Genomic DNA, 17,263 nt, shown 5'->3' with positions numbered 1-17,263 from the left:
TTAATTATACTTGACATGGCCTTGACACCTACTCCCTTCAGAATTATGAAAGAAGGATACCTGTCATGTATCCTCAGCTCCCAAATTAAGTGCAAAAGTAACCTCTAAGAAATTCAAATTTATTATCAAAAGCTGATTCAAGATACAAAACCAACTGAATACCTGTTAATTAGAGAAACTGAAAGCAAAAATCAAATGTGTATAGAAGGTACCCAAAACTAAAACCCTAAACAGAAAAACAAAACAAAATAATACTTTGCAAGAACAAAACCAACCACTTGTGTGAAGTACCTCTCCAGGAACACATCAAAGGAGGATATGCCATTCAAATGACATATTTTACTTAATTTACTGAAAAGAGTTCAGAAAACGTACCACTATTCACAGATTGGGTTTTTTTTACAATGTGTTGCTGTGATGGCAGACAGATACAGGATACAGGAGTTTAGGAACTCTCCCCATTCACCCACCCACAGGAAGCATATATAATGTCATCCCCTACTGCCTCACAAAATACCCAAAACACGATCAATCAGACAGCTTGGTTTAGAACTACATCGTCCTAATGCCTTTTATGTCACAGTTGTTTCTCTCCCAAGCTACGAAGCCTTCGGCTGCAAATCACAGGAAGGACATACAGATTCCACAGGTCCTACAGAAGCCTGTGCCAGTGGCTGAGCAGGCAGAATACTTACTGAAGTTGGGAAAAAAATAGCATCGAGGAATGTCAATTAACACAATACTGTAAGTGCTGTTTTTCATAGAAAAGTGGGAACTTGACCATTTTTTCTTCAGGGTGGTTTGTTTGGGGTTTTTGTTTGGTTTTGATTGGGTTTTGGTTTTTTGTTTTGTTTTGTTTTTTAAACAGGGATGTTGTACTTTGTGTCATGACCTGAACTCCACTTCAGGTAATTTGCTTACCCAAATCTTCTCTGTAAAATTTAGACATCAATTCCTCTAACACTCTGTCGAAAATATTTTCCCAGATGTCAAAACTTTTACTTGAGAGATTAAATATTTCACATTTTTGTATCATAATGTATCTGTGGCCCAGATACTGAATGCAGAAGGAAAATGGGGGACCCCAAAGCTTTCAAGCATGAAATCCTTCTCTAGCACTGAAAAAGAAAATAAACTAATATTTTAAAAGAGGCATTTTATAAATATATTAACATGCAGTATCACAGTTTTGCAAAACTCAAGCAACACTTTTGTTCCATCCCCCACACCTCCCTCAGATTTTTTTGAGGTTAAAGGAAAAGTAACTTACTTGCAAATGTCATCTTCTGGGTCCTCAAGCCCAAATCTTTCATCAAAAGTAAGCTGTATCCACACATTTTCATCTACTGCTACTAATCTCCACACTAGTACAGTATTGCGTGGGTATGTGTGTGGAAACTTGGGGCTGTGAATACTTCCATTAGTAGTCACAGTAATTATCTTCTCATGCTGAGGATCCTGCACGCCTATAGTAGAGACAGAAAACAGATACATCAATACTCATTTCTTCTCCTTTTCCTGAAGCGTTTGTCCAGTATGCTCAGATTGAAAAAATATTTTGTTTGCTTTTCTTCATCTTGCAAGGAATTTCTGCTTGGAAAATCTACATAGTAACAACAACCCAAAAGTGATATGTATTACTTTTCTGGCAAAAAGTTGTTGAAACCCAAGCCTCAACTGCTGTTCAGAAAGCAGAACAGAAGTTCAAGTGAAGATAAGAGAAATGTGACTGCAAACATTTGAACGCAAGACTGGTCTCCTCACAGAAGCCCAGCAGCCCAAGGGACTACATCATGCAGCCTGCAGATGGTTTCACTGGAGAGTGCACAGAGACCACACGAGGGTGCAGGGAGAGGTCTGCTCACACCTACCACAGAAGGGATCACTTAAATTTATTTCTTGTTAAAGGAGACTGCTCTGCATTTGAGTCCAGCGATAAGGAGTTTGATGGCTGCCTCCCTCCTGAGGGCTGTATCAGAACAAAGTTATCCCCATACAGAAATGAAACTGGGACAAGCTTGGGAAGCTTGGGAGAATCACCAAGTGTAAGAACGTAGGCATTTACTGACAAGCCTCAACTGAGGGCACTCCCCAGAATTCTTCACAGCATTGTTAGACTAAACACATGTAAAATTAAATGAATGTTTTGCAGTGCAGCAGCAAAGGCATTCAAAAGAAATAAGCTAACTGCATTTGATTTTTAAAGCACACACTAACACTGAAACTACTGAAAAGACCTCTTTAGGTTATGAATTCATAACTGAAGGAGTTACCAGAAGGAAAGGACTCCTTCGGTGAGTAGCAGCTATGCTTTTCAGAGCCCCAACAACTTTCTTCACAGTAACTCAAAAAACCTCATTCTCAAGCACCCAGTACTCATAGGAATTCACATTCAGCAGCTGGAATCTGCTCATATCGGGTATTTAGCTGCAAAAAAACAGGCACTAAACTAATCCCAATATATATTAGCATTGTGGCATACAATGATGAGATCTCTAAACTACAAAATTTAATTCCATCTAATGCAAAACCCATCCCTTATGCTATACCACGTGGCTTTTACTATCTTTGACTTTTCCTAAAAGCCTGTATACAGTCAGGTTTGACATTTCAGTCAGTAAATCATAGGAATTCTCAGCATTACCTATTAATAACTTTAGTAACAAAATAAGCTTGTAGTTTTGTACTGGAGAGTTATTTTGTTTTCCGTTCTTCACTGTCTCTTGCAGTTAGATATTTTATGTTCTTTTTCTGATGGTTTTATAACCAGCATTATGATGAACATTCATTTGAAGTTATGTAAGACATAATTCAGTCTACAATGAAAACATACACTGCAATTGTACCTTATTATAGCTGCATGCAAAGGCAGACAGCTAAATGAATGTACTGCAAGAAAAGAAGGCCACAGAAACAGCACTGCTATTTTAAAAGAATTAATTTATACTTAAACGTAATTTGAAGTCTGATGGACTTTTGCCTTCTATTCTGATGGACTGGTGCCTTTTACTTGTGGTATGAAAATGGTAAATTTTCTTTTAAGTGGAATTGCTGCTTATATAAAAATGACAGAGTGCGGTCTTGCCTTGCAGAGGACTGGCTGTCTTGTTTACAACTAAGACAGGACAGCATGCAGTAATAAGTTAAAACAGCACAAAAAGAAGCACAAGACACAGATTCCTAATTTAGACACTTCATTGGGCTTTTGTTAGCTGAGTCACAAGTATTTTTCTAAAATGTATAGTATGTCAGCTGAGAGCTGCACGCTAAACAAGGGAGCCAACAATAACAAAAATTACTTTCCCAGAGATTAGTGCACCAGAGTGCTATTTCCAAAGTATGCAAAGGACCACCATTTCAGACAAACATGTCAACGTGTGGTGTCTGACAATACTATAGTCAGTGGTTCATTTTGTCTTTAAAAGCACACACCGGATTACAAACCATGTTACATTTCACAACACATTAAGGAAGTGTTTTCTTTTGTATCATCAGAACAACGATAACAGCAGCAAGTAAGGACTGTAAATAGTCCAGGCATATCAAAAGAGAAGTCAATGAAAAGGGACGAAGGAAAGAAGAGGCATATTGCAATCTAGTGAACAGAAGTTGCAGTATCTCTGGTGTCCAGCTCCTCCATTTGTAGAGGAAAAATACCTATTTACTTTAGCACACAACAGTGTTCCATTAACATATCAAATTCCCCCATACAACACTTGCTCCATTTCAAATATTTGCTTTTGCACAGTGGAATTTCTTCTCTTACAAAAGAATTATTCTGTGTGACTACAAAGGCAAGTAATTGCTGTCACTGGGGAATGAAGCTTGTTATTTGTCTTCAGATAAGCCGCAATATTCCTTTTTTATCCATTCTACATAAATCATACCATTGTACCACAAAAAGCTAGCCTTTTCCTACTGAGTTCATGTATGTTCTGACGATTTCTTCTGAAGGAAATTGTGTGAAAAGCTCAGCTACCTGAAGGCAGCTAAGATGAGACTACAGACTCTATTCTTTATGGAATGACTTAGCAATTCCTGGCTGTATTTTAGGGATAAATCAGTCCAAGTTACACTTAAAAGAAAGTAACAAGTTCAGTCAGATTTACAGCGGTGAGCTGTATAACTCCAAAGCGATATATGTTGCTACCGTGATCTGTCTACCTTTGTATTAACAACCATCCTTCCTGCGCTCCCCCTCCCCTCCAAAAAAAAAAAATAATAAAAATTATTATTTACAAAACAGCATTGAACATCCCTGAACAATCAGTTTAGGCAAGGACTGAGGTAGGCAAGGCACCATCTCAGCTAGAGGGCCACAATACCACAAAAGGGAAAAGGGGACAGACAAGGACCAAAACAATCAATGTATTTACACCTTCAGTAAAAAGCTTCATCAGAAGGTGGGCAACTGAGATCACCTGCAGGAGGAAGTCCTGGAAACAGGGCACACTAGGTGGGAAAAATCCCTAAGCTGACCCAGGGATATGACACGGTTACGCTTATTAGGAAAGGACACTTAACAGAGCCTGAAGTTGAAGAATGAGTCGCTGCAGTTGTCTTTGATGTGGTACAAGATGCTATCACCAGATTTATATATCTATCAATGTAGAAAGAAAAATTACAAGATTCCAGGCATTCTGGAAGCACGGCAATGCCTAACCCTTCCACCAATGTGGTAACACAGATGAAAAACCACGGTATCGCCAAAGAGATCAGCAGATGCCACTGTAAACTGAAATTAAACCCTCCGACTAGACAAGCTCATTCCTGCCTACTTCAAAGTAGGTCTCTTCCCCCATGGGCACAACACATTTCACAAAGATCAGCACTGACACTTTTTAAATATAGCAAATACCATTTTCTTAGTACATTGTAATCACTACATTTTAGTGAGGGTCACGGGTAAAACTCAGACAAATCACATACAGTTCAGGAGACAGATGAGGAGCTGCAGAAGAAGAGAGGAGCACCATGGGTGGAGTAACAGCTTTGGCACAGATTCAGTTAAGGGAGGATCCACTTAACAGATCACACAATACTGGTAAAATTGATTTTTAAAACTTTTTGCTAAACCTCCACTAATTTCACAACAGGACAACATGAGAGTACTGCTAAGCACGCACTATTAATATCTTATTTTGTGTATTTCATTCAATAGCCCTTAATTATGAAAATCAACTTTTAGGCCTTCAGAAACAGCATTAGCTCACTTGTGGCTATCGCTGCTTTAAAAAAAAAAAGGTGAATTCAAACATAAGAAAAGTTTCAACTCTAAATATTTACCAATTAATAGTAGAGGTTTTTCAGATATAAAGTTGCAGTATGTGTGTGTCCTCTGCTTTAAAACTTAGAAACAAAAGATGACAGTAACTACTTGTTCATTACCTCAGAACTTCAGAGGGAAGCAGGTTTTTTTAATTAAAGTAATCGAAAGGATTTCCTGACAACATTCCCATATAATTTTTACAACATTCCACATATGTACAGAAACCGAGACTTTGTAGAATAAATTCTCTGAAATGTAACATAACATGCCATTTTTTCCTCTCTCACCAGACTTTCAAAAAGCAGTAAGCCTACTTTCAAAAGTAGTAACTCAGGGCATACAGGGGTACCTCTTTCTGTCCTGTCTCTGGTTCAGCTGCCTCCAGGCACTTCTTAGCTATTATCTGAATGTAACAGTCAAAATGAAATTTAACTCTTTGGCTGGGTACAAAGGAAAAGCTGGAAAATGGTCTGTTACTGGCAGAAAATTGAGGAGAATTGTATTATTTGTATATAAAGTCGATATCAGGGCACAGCCACTCAAAATCATATAAATGCTGCTTTGAAGGGACCTCCAGTCCCAGCTCCTGCTTGGGTTACTATTCCTGCTTGAACCACAGCAGGTCACCCGTTTGAGGGTTGGCATTTTCTAGACAACACTCAAAAACCCCTGTGGATGAGGACTCCACAGGGCCTTGAGGTAACCTGTTCCAGTGCTGTACTATCTCCCTAGGTAAGATGCTTTTCCTCATGTCCAATCTGAACTCCTCAGGCAGCAATTTTTAGCCACGTGTGGTTTGGGGTTTGCTTTGTTTTTTCCTTCTGTGCTGCTACCAGGAAGAGTTTGACTTGGTCACCCTTGCAATTGCTCTTCAGGCAACTGGGAGCCTGCAGTTAGACTGCCCCATAGCCTTCTCTTCCCCAGACTAAACAACTCTTTAGCTTTTGCATTCTCATCATCAAGTCCAGCTTCCTCATCCTCCACTCACTGCCTGCCACCAACTAGATGCTGAGCCTTCAGGCCTGGCAGTCCAGCCCATTTTCAACCTACCTAATGCTCAGTCTGTTCTTCCAAACCATTATGCCTCAAGTACTACAAGAAATGCCTTTGAAGCACACAGGGTTTGTTTTCATCATCACCTTTTCAAGTGGTGAGCAAAGAAAATTTCACACAGGCTTGCTGTATCTATCTCCTAAGATAGCTTTCCTAAGTGGTACGGTTTGTGGCTTTTCTGGGTTAAGTCTCTGAGACACATCTAACCTTCTGTGGATTTTCCATTTTGAGTAGCTTCTATGCTTTGGTTCAGATGTTTGAAATCTTGACATGATTCTTCAGGTATTAGTAAGAAATAGAGGGAGAAGTGCACATACCTGTAATACACCCACACGCACATATCATATACGCATATGACCTTTCAACTATCACAAAACGATAAATTCAACTTTTAACTAGAAATCTGCTTCTTTATACCGGTACTTATTACCTAAATTAGCAAACATAACAAATACAAACATATGAAGTATTATATAGATGTAAAGTAACAAATTAGAAACATGTAGGAGAAATATTACATCTTGTTTAGATTACTCCTTCCTCTGACACATACTTACCTCACACACTTGAAAAGGCATGTAAAAAAATTCCAGTTCACACAATTCAAGATGAATGTATAGAGAATTGTATTTGGTGTTTTTTTTTTTTAAATCCTACAATTTAACCTATTCCTTTTTTCTTCAGTTACTATTTTGAGTTCAAACTTGTACTGTTACCTTAGGTGCTGAATATCATACACTAACTGCTGGCTAAAGGTCTTTCTGCTGAAGCTATGCAAAGAACATTATGTGAAGGACTGCACACGGATGAAGCGAACAGAGAAGCAAAAGCTTTCTAATCGATCTTCAGGAACCCTGAGTTTTGGCAGTTGGCCCAACAAGGAAGGACAAAAGGAAGAAAAAAGGCAGGGGGGAAGAGAGAGAGAAAAAAAAAAAGACACATCATTGGAGAACAGAATATGGAACTGTAGTAAAAGATTCAATAGTTTCCAAAAGCTGCATGACTTAACGTCTTGCAGAAGATAATCATGACTAATCATATATTAACAAACCTTCTTTGATTCCAAATTGCATCAAGAAACAAAAATGAGTTTATACTTTTACTTTACAAGTTTATGCTTTATAACCTTCAAGTATTCTGCCAGCCCTTTGCCTAGTACTCTGGCTTCTGCTCAAAGAAGAGGATGGAAATTAAACAGGGCTTTTTTGTGCACGGTAAATCTACTTGCAATAAAAGTAACCTCTATTGAGATCTGTTTTCAGACCAAACTCTTTTGGAAGGCAGTCTTGGTCCTGAACTTCTCAGTATCTTTTAAAACTAGATAAATACTACATTTTAGCCAAGATAAAGAATTCCTTTTGCTAAATGTTAGATGAGGTAACTTTTTGGTGTTATCACATGCTCTAAGATCTAATTATTCTACAGTGTTTCAATAAGAATTTATTTCAACATCCACAGGTAAAGTCTTGGCTGCACTGGAATCAATATTAAAGCTCCTGCTGACTTGAACATGAAAGGAATTCCATCTATATTAAATAGATGGAGCTGTTGAAATAATTATTTTCTAATGGACTGATAATAATACAATCTGCTTTTTTCAGTCATGGGCCAATAATTACCCTGAAAAAAATGGGACTGTTAGTATGTTGCATATTCATATAATAAGAACACATTCCAGTCATTCAAAAATTAACAAAAAGCTCTGCAAAATGACAATCAGCAGTTAAACTTATTATAGCGACGTCCTTCTTTTCTCTTACGGTTAAAACAAATGTCAAGCTGGTCCTTTTAATAATATCTTTTCACATATGTTATTGCCTCACCTTTTTCCTGATAACAATACTATATGGTAAGTAGCCATCACCTAACATACAGACTCTAGTCAAGGACTGTTCCCTATCTCTGTCCTCTTCCATCAAGCTGCTAGTTTGACTGACCTGAGTCACCTCTGAACAAATAAGCATCACTTAAGGAAAGAAAATTCTGGCCTCTTCCCCCAACCCAAAACTATTCAGATATTTAATCAATTAATCCAGAATCATGAGTTGTGCTTGAGGTGCACACAAAGAGGCAAGGATATAATATTTCCAGCAAAAAGTGCTGTGGAAGTTTTATAGGCACTATATTACAGTTAATTCTAGTAAGAACATAATTATTTGTAGGTGCACTGCTACACAGAAATGCAAAAGTATTGATAACTGTAAGAGCACACATATTGAAGAGATTACAGACTGGATATAAAAAAGCCTCCTTGCCAAATACAGGCAGAACAATGAGAAGCTAATCTGATTCCACATCTGTGCTTCGTAAGCAAGAAGAAAGCACATCAGGCTATCACCAATACACAGTTTTAATTTTTAGTGTTATTTTTTGAAGAAATATTCTTCAAGAGAAGAATAATTTTATTTTCCCTTCCTCATTAATCATATATGGTTTGGATAACAGCTAAGGCATTTGACTTTCATCTATATGCCATTACTGTACTAGAGTAGAAGAATCATTCAAAGTTCAGCCAGGACGAGTGAGATAGAACCAAAAATACCTGTTGTATGCATAGCAAAAGAACAGGTGTTTATACCCCTGTTTTTCTTCAGTTTAAATACTTTACAGGTCATTTCCATTTACAATATGGTCTCTAAAGGCCCAAGTAGTATCTGGAACTGAGATGACACAATGAAGCCATACCAAAATGTGTAACTACTCAAATTATTTTTTTGGTTCCTTAGCTGGGGAGAGATGGAGGGAGAAAGAGTGGAAAGGAGAGGAGAGAAAGAGGGGAGAGGAAAAGGAAAAAAAGGAGAAACTCACCATCTGAATGAAACACGACTTTTCAAGGATTGGCAGATAGTGAACAGCTCCATGATCAATAGTGTCAAGGGCAGAGAATAGATACAATCAGCCTAAACACCTGACCTTCACCCATCAACAGCATGAGGTCATTTATCAGAATGTCCTCATCTTCCTACAACAAAACCTCTTCTTCCACTTCCTCATCTTCCTAGAAGACGACCTCTCTTAACATTTTTCTTTTCTGCTATGTTCCAGAGAATCAATCGCTACGTAACATTTTTGATGTCTTCTGTATCCTGTTTTCTCTTCCCCTCTGGAAGGAGGAAGGTGTTTTATATATTTTGCACTCACAAGTTCCTCTATATAAAATGATGTGAATAGATACAGAAAACTGTCAAAGTTGAAACAAAGCCTAACAGTACACAGCAACGGATCCATTTTCCAGGTGTATCTTGTAGAAGACCAGAACAGCAGGAAGTTCAGTCTTATTTAATAATGAGTAAAATGAGTAGTCCTCAATGATAATGAAGCTCAGAAAAGGATGGGATTTTGAAAGCTCCTTACCCAAGTTTTAACAAACACATGATTAAAACCGTCTAGGATAGGAGGAATTGCAAGTTTCAGTGGAAAAGTACAACTTACTATACATAAAAAAAGTTGTCAATAGAAAAGACATGCTGTAAAAATTTAATGCTGAAAGAGACCAGGAAGCAAGAACAAAGAGTAAACCAGGAAAAGGGTTGCCCAGCTGGAGATATTTATACCTACTAAGAGATAACAAAGTTATTTATTTACTTCAGAAAAAAATGTATTTATAAAATCTTATGTGGTTGGGAGGTTTGGGTGGAAAAAAGTTAGTGAATATTTTCAAATACATCATCTTTCCAATTCTTCCGTTACTCAAAATAAGTTTTTTGGGTGGGTTGGGTTTTTTGTTTTGTTTTGTTTTTCCCCACTATGGGAAACTGATTTAGCAAAGCTTTGAAGAACTTAACTCAAAACTTAAACATCAACAGAAATTATAACTAAAAATAGTATCTATGGCAACAACAGAAATTCAAGTGAATGTGAAAAACATCACATATAAATAAATGTTCAAACTCAGCACTTCCAATTTGTTTTCAATTTTATTATGACAGCACTTACAAGCTATATCCAAAATTAGCTTTGCTAGTACTAGAGAGCACACACGTGCCCACACAGTATCAGTCTGTCTGTCTTGGAAGTCTGTACATACCAGCCAAGGTAGGAAGGAACCAGGAAACAGAGCAGTATTACCCCAATATTCCAGACTGTGCATGGCACAGAGAGGTTACTAGTGCAAGAAGATAACTTCAGCAAAACCATGAAATGAACCTGGGTCTCCTTTCATTTCAGTCAAAAGCATTATTTTCAAGGCCATCTCTTAAAACCTACTTGTATCTCGTTTTCTAATACTAGCTATGGCTGCCTGTATGCTTTTAAATGCATGTGATTCATGTCCTTTACAGAAAAATTCTTTAAAATCTGACCCGTTTGAAAATTTCACTTCTTGATCTTAAGACAGACTTTGTTGAAAAGCAAGGCTTAATTTTATTATGCCTTTTTATTTTATGGTTCCTTCAGTTTATCTTGTGCAGCACTTGTTAAGAGCAGATACTAGTAAACATTTGGGAAAAAGATTATCCATGGTCCATGTGGAATTCAGTCTGAATAAATAGACTCTATGGATACACTGTGTGTTAAAGAGCTACATCTCATTTTAGGTATTATTCAGAATGAAAAATATAATCCTGTCCTAATGAGGTTTCAGCAGGGAGGAGAAAAAAAAAAAAAAAGATAAAACCAGTACCCTAATCTTTAGAAATACCAGCCCTGGCAGATTTTGGTTTGCTTCTTCCATTGCTTTGCTATTTCTGTGGATTTTATTTTTTTTAATTCTTCACACAGTAGAGTGCTATAATGATAGCAATTCAAACATATATGGAGATCATCAGTCATATTTCAAGTCCTGAAAAGAAAGTGTTGTTTGAGACAATTTTGAAAAGCATTACTGCTTAGCTATATGGAAGTAGAACTCTGGTTAACAATTTTAGTCAGAAAATTATGGTGATGAAGTTATGTAAGAGGAGACATACAAGAAAACCAAAGATTTAAGGGTTTTGTATGCTACAATTGAAGGTGTGACTGCAGCACATGTAGGGCTAGTTTTCACTATAAAGCAAGAACAACTATTATGATGAACACAATGTGGCACTCGGTTCACTGTCAAAAATGCAGAGGGCCCTAAGCAAACTACAACGTTTGTGCCAAACTCTTGGTACAGAAGTAACATTGCTACTGGAAACTCCAAAAGCAAGCTTAAAGCTGCCTCAGGTTTGCATTACGCATGCAGAAAACGTAGCTCCAGCATATCCTTATGTTATAAAAGGCAAGAGAAAGAAAGAAAAATAAAAGTACTATAAAGAAATTATTTGGCATCTGTTTATGTATTTTCTGAACTGGACTACACTATACTTCCAAATTCCAATACAACAAAAAGTTACATCTTTAACATCCATCAAAGCACAAAAGATTTTAGCTGGTGTTAGCCTGCTAAAAAAAAGCTTTTGGAAGAATATAATTCCTTCTTGTAATTAAAATTGGATTGCTAGAAAATGATTTGGCAGAAAGTGATCATGCAATATCAATACTGATCTGCAGAGCTGAATGCAATGCAACCGTTATTGAACTGGAAGAACTTCAAGCACATAGAACTCAGCACAAAATCAACCTTGAAACACTCATTTCTAGTGTCTTTGCACGGAAGATTAAATCATGCAACACTCTAGAAAAGTACTCTTCCAGAAGAGGATTGGCATGTCTAGAAGCAATTCAGTAAGGAAGCACAAGTCCAGCTACAAAATACAGTCCGTCTTTCTGCAAAGAGAAAAATGAGAAGGTTTTGTACAGTATAAAATCACCATATGCAGGACTAAGACTTTTTACAACTCCTGTTAATGTGCATCTCTGATCCTGCTGGTTATTGAACTCACATGTACATGAACAACAACATCTTTTATAGACAGAGCACAATGACAAACAATATTTAGAATAACTGATGAGAACTGTCGTAGGATAGGATGAAATTTCTAGCTTCTGTGACAGAACTCTTGCCATTCTCTCTAGATTAGTAAAATACATGCCATTTTCAGTTAACTGCAAGTGGTATGAGCCTACCTTGTGTGTCAGCCTTTATTGACACCAGGGACTTCATGGAAGTCAGATGAACAATCTTCTCACATTTGTACACAATTCATCCTTACTTTACTCTCACGTTTCTATTTTTCCAAAGACAGACCATAAAGGCATCCTAGCGCAGCCAGAAGAGACTTATGTCCTATAGTATGTGCAATACAGTAGCCCATTTTAAGTAAAACCACTTCCAAAAGACCCTTTTGCTAATCTGGTGTAGCAGCTGTCCTTGAGGAAGACTAACAGCAGGGCCCTGAGGACCATCACAGCCACACCTTACGCCACTGACAAGATTATATGCAGTGCTGTGGTCTTTAGAAACCTATTGGTATACTGATTTAGGCTTCATTCCCCAGTGCTGCCATTATTGACAATATTTCACATGTTAACTTGTGATTTTATTTATTCACATATAATTTATCACTTATTTCACATATGAAGCTCAAGCTTTTATCACTAGATCTTCTGACTTTTTTTTGTGTGCCTACCTTTAATATCATAATCTTCTTACAGAGTTATGTTTAACCCACGATCAAGAAGCCTTACATGGGATCATCTGAAAAAGCTCCATAGCTGTAAAATGAACAGTGAGATTTGAAGCTTTTAAGTCACTCCAATATCCCTAGTATCAGACGAGTTTCCCATTTGTCAGCCTTTTTCACACTACCCAAGGGAACTGTCTGTCATGTTCCCAAGGCTCTTGCAATGCTGTGCAGAGATGTGTTCCTTTGACATAATTTGCTCAGTCACAGCATTGCATCAAAAGCTACTGTGAAATCCCGCATGCCAGGTATGCTGCTTTCCACAACAGCCTTATCCTCAGTGTTATTCAGGATCACATTTAAGTAACAGATCAGTATTCAGCCAGATCTGCCACTTTACCCTTTTTTTAAAACTTTAACCCTTGCCAAACCACCCCTAACATTCTTCAGCATTCTTCAAATTCCTTAGAAAACATATTTGGCATATGGGAGGGTTGGGGGAAGTCAATGGTTAAAATGCATTTTGCACAATTCCCCTGCTCTTCTGGAGAACAAGCAAACAGCATAAAATGAAATCAGACCCTTAGTCTTAGTAGCACAGCTTGATGACTGCCCCGAAGGGACTGGCTTCATCTTAGCCACCGTGGCTTTGGTTTAATGTTCAATGGTAGAACAAATAGTGACACACCTCCGTAGTGCTTTCTTGCCCAATATGGATATTGGAAGCCCGTCTGTCCACTGGCTGCTTCACCGATAATTTATCCTAGGTCAGCTGCATGCTAGGTCAGGGTATTTGATGAAAATCACTTCCAGTCTCTTCACACACTTTTTGGAAGGTGTTTTGGATGCCTGTTATGGCTGAGCCTATAACCCCGCTTGAACTCCTTGAGGTGGAAGGTAGAACTATTAATTTCACAGGCACAGAACTGCATTTGTTAACTGTACTTTGGACAAGTTGAATTTGAAGTTCACAGCACATTGCATGAGTCTCAAGGTAAGGAAGAAATGAAATGCCAGGACTCTATTTACTAAAACAAGTAAAATGAAAAGGATTTTTGCCCTAGTTACACTTGGAATCACTATAGAATGATGAGTGTTAATCCCCATGCTGTAATTGTAAAAGACAATTATATAGTTATATACTTTAAAATAGAATAAAACTGTAGTGATTTCAATGAATTGAAATTGTGCCTTATATTAAGGCACTGCATTTTTCTAGGGCATAACAGCAGGTTACTCTACAGAAGAGAACAGCTTTTATAAATAACCACTTCTTGATGCACATTTCATTTATAATTTTCTGCCTAAGAATTCCATTGTGCTCCTAACACAAGGCATTTGTCAGCAGTTTCAACATGAGTAGGTGAAGCCGGTAATTCAATTGCAAAACAAACAAGGTAGGAACATCAAGCCCTCAAGCTTATGCTCTCATGTAAATTAGAATGAACAAAACAATTAATACATGCATAATCTAATCCAGTACCACAATTAATGGGGCATTTGAATCACTTGGTGATAAACGGTCTACAATAGCTAAACGTGCGTATCTCAAGCATGTGATGGCTGAATAAGAAAGTAAATATTTTTCATATCTAATCAGTTCCCCTCTGCAGGATTTCAGTAATACCAGTGTCTTAAAAACTTCAGTGGTCCATAATTTTGTTTACTCAGTCCACCGCAGCATTACATGAAAAAGAATTCTATACACACAGAACGTTTAAGATTAATCTGAGATTTGTTACTTCAGTGCTTACTGAAATTTCTAGCCAAGTTAATCTTATCCTCGTGTTTCTAGGCACCTTAGATTAAGTTTATTAATATCTTGCACAATTAAAAAAAAAGTAAAAGTTCCAAAGTGCTATAGCAGCTGTTTGAAACTGAAAGCTTGAAGTTAAGATTACAATATGCCACAGGTAAAGTATTATCTACACATCAAAGCCTCACTGCTGCAAAGAAATATGAAGTGCTGGATGCCAAATGTTGACTGCCTCCACTCTGAAGCTGAATAAGAGAGCAAAGATTCCCGAGTGAAAAATCAACTGAGAACATGTTTTTTAGGGATTTTTGTTTTGGGGTTTGGGTTTTTGTTGGGTGGTGGGGTTTTTTTTCTTTTGTTGTTGTTGGTTGGTTGTTTTTTTGGGGGGTGTCGGGGTGTCTTATTGTTGGGTTTTGTTGGTTTTGTTTGTTTTCTTTTTAATACCATATATTAACGTTTTAAAAATATTTCAGGAACTAAGTACAGTGAATAGACCTGGTCTTCTGCAAAGACAGACAAATTATATAATGTCCTTGGTAAGCCTGTCTTGATGACTGGCAATTTTACTGTTTGAGGACTCCTTCCTCACTGACTAGATTGGAGGAAAGTGATTGATTTGCTGGTTGCAATTTAAATTAACACAATTTGTTTGTGTAGTGATAGAATGATGAAGTTAGCTTCTGACAACATTATGCTCTCAGAAGATTATTTTAAAACATGGGCATTACATGCAATTTTCCTGAGGATGCTCAAAAGAAAATTCATGCAAGGTTCAGAGTAAGTTTTTAAATACAGAGATGTCTTAAGTTCTCCTCACTTAAGTGTAGGTCTTCAGCAAGCCTTAGGGCATGAGAGGGTGAAGAGCAGAAAGAGGAGGAGGATTGGTGTTTCATGGTATTACCAATTTACATAGAACTACACGTTATTGAAACAGTTGTTTTCACTGCAAGTTCCTCTGCAATGAGAAAAGTTTTCAAAATAACCTTTAAGTTGAAGCATCACTATTAAAAGAAAAAAGGCTGTACCACAAGGGATGAAAAAAAGCCATATTTCACTTTAAAATAGGGCTTCTCTTTTAAAGCTAGTAAATACAGGCTTGCTAACAGATACACTTTCCTTCATATAGTACTATCTTTACTCTGGTTTCAAATCCCACTTCCACCAACTGAAGCAAACTGGAGTTTGCTCTCTATTAAAAGCAATTAGACTAACTCTTCATGGCCTACGCTGCAGTAGGATACACACACAAATACACAAAGAACTGGTATTTATTATTATTAGAATCTACAAAGTGGAAAAAAAACCCCTATGTAGATAACTTTCACCTAATCTATTTAAATATTCTTGGATGAAGAACAGGAGGCATTATGAGTTGCAGTGCTGCAAAGACAAACCACATGCATCTATATACAGGCATTTATTGAAGAGCTGATAAAAAAAATTTCAGCTCTTCCATCAATTAAAATTTGTTCCTTCACAGTTCAGACAAAGTAGCTCTGTGGTCTGTAAAGTCTTTTCAGATTTCGCCCTGTGGTTTACCCCAAAAAAAAGTTTTCTTGGAATAGGATCTCATCCCAATCTTTCAATTTTTATGGCATGTCTAATTACTGCTAAGTGCTCTTCTGGAAGTAACATCAAATCTACTTGTAAGATCCAGGGAGTTCACAGATCAAGTGAAAGTGAGAAAATAATTAAAAAGAACAGCAACAAAATAAGTCATCATCTCATTTTGAAACTGGCCAAATCTGATGAAGGCTGAAGTGATCACACACTCTCAGCTCATGGGAATGCAAATTTGCCTCTGGAAGATTCTCGTTTTCCCAGATTGGAAGGGGAGAGCAGAAACTGTTTCTGATATCTTTGAAGACCAGCTGCAGGCCTAAAACTAATAAAGATGAAAGTCTTTGTGCCCACTTCAGAGGAGATGGATGTGAAATATATCAAATATCAGAGGCATACATGAAATCAACAATGCTAACAGCCATGTTAAAATGAGTCCATACCATTAGAATCATTACTAGCAGAAAGAACAATTAAGAGTAGAAATTAAAAATGTGGCCAGATTCAGACTGGCACATTCCCCAGGATATTTCAAATTACAGTCCAAGGATATCCTCAGATCAGCATTAACCAGTCTCACCATTCCACTGTCTTGGTGTGGAAACATAAAAACATGCTGCAGTTCAGCCGGGACTTTGAGGGATTAAGAGTGACAAGAAGAACGGGTGAAGATCTCACCAACCGCCAGGAGCCCAAGCAATTCCATGAATCAGGAGCACAGAGAGTGTCCTTCTCACCTCCTGCAAGTTTAGTTTCCCATTCACTCCACTGTTCTACCAGGGTTTACTGCCGCTCTGAGAATCCCAACGGTGGGGCCCTTCCACAGGGTGAGGGAGGACAGTGCTGCTGGTGCTGCTTTCTCATGGTGTTATTAGGGTCAGTTGGCACCAGTTGCGCTAGGGGACTTCTGGCTTTAAAGTAGTTCCCATCTCTTTGTGATACCACATATGCACATCATCAGAAAGCCACTAATATCCTTGTCAATATCTGCCTTTTCATACCTGGTAAAAAGCAATTTCTTTAAGTTTGCTGGTCGAAGTGGAGTAAACAGAACACCCCGTTTGTACTGGTATTCATTCTCTCAAGCACAGAGAGAATCAGTTATTCTGGCTGCACAAGCACATCGTAACCATCTAGTGT

The 17,263-nt window shown here is 37.7% G+C and overlaps 1 protein-coding gene across 1 annotated transcript in view; it reads right to left on the bottom strand.

The window, feature by feature from the left end:
- The window catches only part of PDGFC (platelet derived growth factor C), a 138,159-nt gene that overhangs the window by 56,997 nt on the left and 63,899 nt on the right, over positions 1 to 17,263 (bottom strand). The window contains exon 2 of the mRNA XM_064449817.1: positions 1,271 to 1,466. Within this exon, the coding sequence (XP_064305887.1) occupies positions 1,271 to 1,466 (196 nt within the window). The remainder of the gene's footprint in view (positions 1 to 1,270; positions 1,467 to 17,263) is intronic.

This window comes from Phalacrocorax carbo, chromosome 4, assembly GCF_963921805.1.
Source record: "Phalacrocorax carbo chromosome 4, bPhaCar2.1, whole genome shotgun sequence".
Classification (NCBI taxonomy): domain Eukaryota; kingdom Metazoa; phylum Chordata; class Aves; order Suliformes; family Phalacrocoracidae; genus Phalacrocorax; species Phalacrocorax carbo.
Note: the sequence above shows the minus strand (reverse complement) of the source record. Positions and strands in the feature narration are given on the sequence as shown.